Source organism: Morus notabilis, unplaced genomic scaffold (genome assembly GCF_000414095.1).
Source record: "Morus notabilis unplaced genomic scaffold, ASM41409v2 C11406514, whole genome shotgun sequence".
In the NCBI taxonomy this organism is placed as follows: Eukaryota; Viridiplantae; Streptophyta; class Magnoliopsida; order Rosales; family Moraceae; genus Morus; species Morus notabilis.
In genome coordinates this window covers 1-1,368 of record NW_010386941.1, presented here as the reverse complement: position 1 = coordinate 1,368, position 1,368 = coordinate 1, and the positions used below count along the sequence as shown (strand labels likewise).

The following is a 1,368-nucleotide window of genomic DNA, read 5'->3' as shown; positions in this document are numbered from 1 at the left end:
GAATCGATTAAATAAACAGAATCTTAAATTAATAATACTAGTCTTGTAAATAATTTATATTTTTTTTCAGGGGAACTGTGAATTTGTAAGTATAAAATTAATATTTGCCAACCGAAACACTTACAGAGAGGGAATATTCTAGTTTAATAAGTTAATAACAGAAGCGCAAATATCAGAGAACAAAAAAAACACAAGCCAATACGTCAGCGAAGCGAAATCGCAAGGGCACTACAGATACATTGAACCTGGACACATAGCTTTTTGCCGCTATATAAACCGTTTGAGTTCTCCAAACCAAACGCAACACAAACATTCCAGTTATATCTCTCTTCTTCCGAGTAAAATCTCCCACAATTATCGAAGCTCTCAACAATGGCTGTCACGAAGCAGCAAAAGGTCGCCGTCGCCGTCGCCGGAGGAGAAGCTCTGAAGAAGAGGAACGAGGAGCTGGAGAGGGAGCTGAGAGAGAGCCAGGAGAGAGAGGAGCAGATGAAATCGGAGCTCTTTAGAACCTGGGACAGGCTCAGAGTCGCCGAGGAGGCCGAGGAACGCCTCTGCTCGCAGCTCGGCGAGCTCGAGGCCGAGGCCGTCGATCAGGCGCGTTCCTACCACGCTCGCATCGTCTCTCTCATGGACCAGCTCGCCCGCGCCCAGCAGCTCCTTCACCAGGCCTCTGTTCCGATTCCTCGCTCTTGATCTGCCATCGCCGATTCCTCTGCTCAATAGGATTTTGATCACGAGGATCGCTGTAGAATAAATCTTAGCCGTCCGTTTTCTGCCTCCGATTCGTTTGTTTCTGGAGTTTTAGTTCTTGATTTCTCGTTGTTCTGTATCAACGTCTGTGATTTCTTTTATGATCTATGATGATCTCAGAGGTTGTGATTCTAGAAACTAAACAAAAGCTATTCATATCAGTTGCTTGTAAATTGTCTGTAATCTAAAAGAAATTTCCAAAATTTTGGTTCATATTCTGTTTTAATGCTCTTCAATTTTGTTAAATTTTCCTTTAATTGTTTGTCTTATCTCAAGATCAGAATGAACAGAAGATAAATGGCTGAGCAATGAAAGAACAAGCAGATCCACTCATATTATAGATGATGAGCAGTAAAGTCATTGATTTGTCTATTTTCTCGAGAAATTTCAACCCCGCCCTTTCACAATGTTGTTTGGAAACCTATACATGAGCCTAGTCTTGATAACTGTACAAAGTACAATTACTATATTATATTTGCCTTAATAAGGTTTTAGGTGCCGCCTCTAATTGTTATATTATTGGATTAGTACTTGATTAGATTTTTGTTAAAGAATTTTTGGTACGTTATAATGAAATTATCAAAAATCTCTTTAAACCTAACACGCCATTTTTTT

General features: G+C 40.1%; 1 protein-coding gene across 1 annotated transcript; it reads left to right on the top strand.

Moving 5' to 3' along the window:
* The first annotated feature begins 290 nt into the window (after positions 1-290).
* Positions 291-971, top strand: LOC21383762 (protein RESPONSE TO LOW SULFUR 3). The gene has a single exon (XM_010114823.2). It carries the CDS (start codon positions 373-375, stop codon positions 694-696), a length of 324 nt encoding a protein of 107 aa, XP_010113125.1. The 5' UTR covers positions 291-372; the 3' UTR covers positions 697-971.
* Positions 972-1,368: the final 397 nt, after the last annotated feature.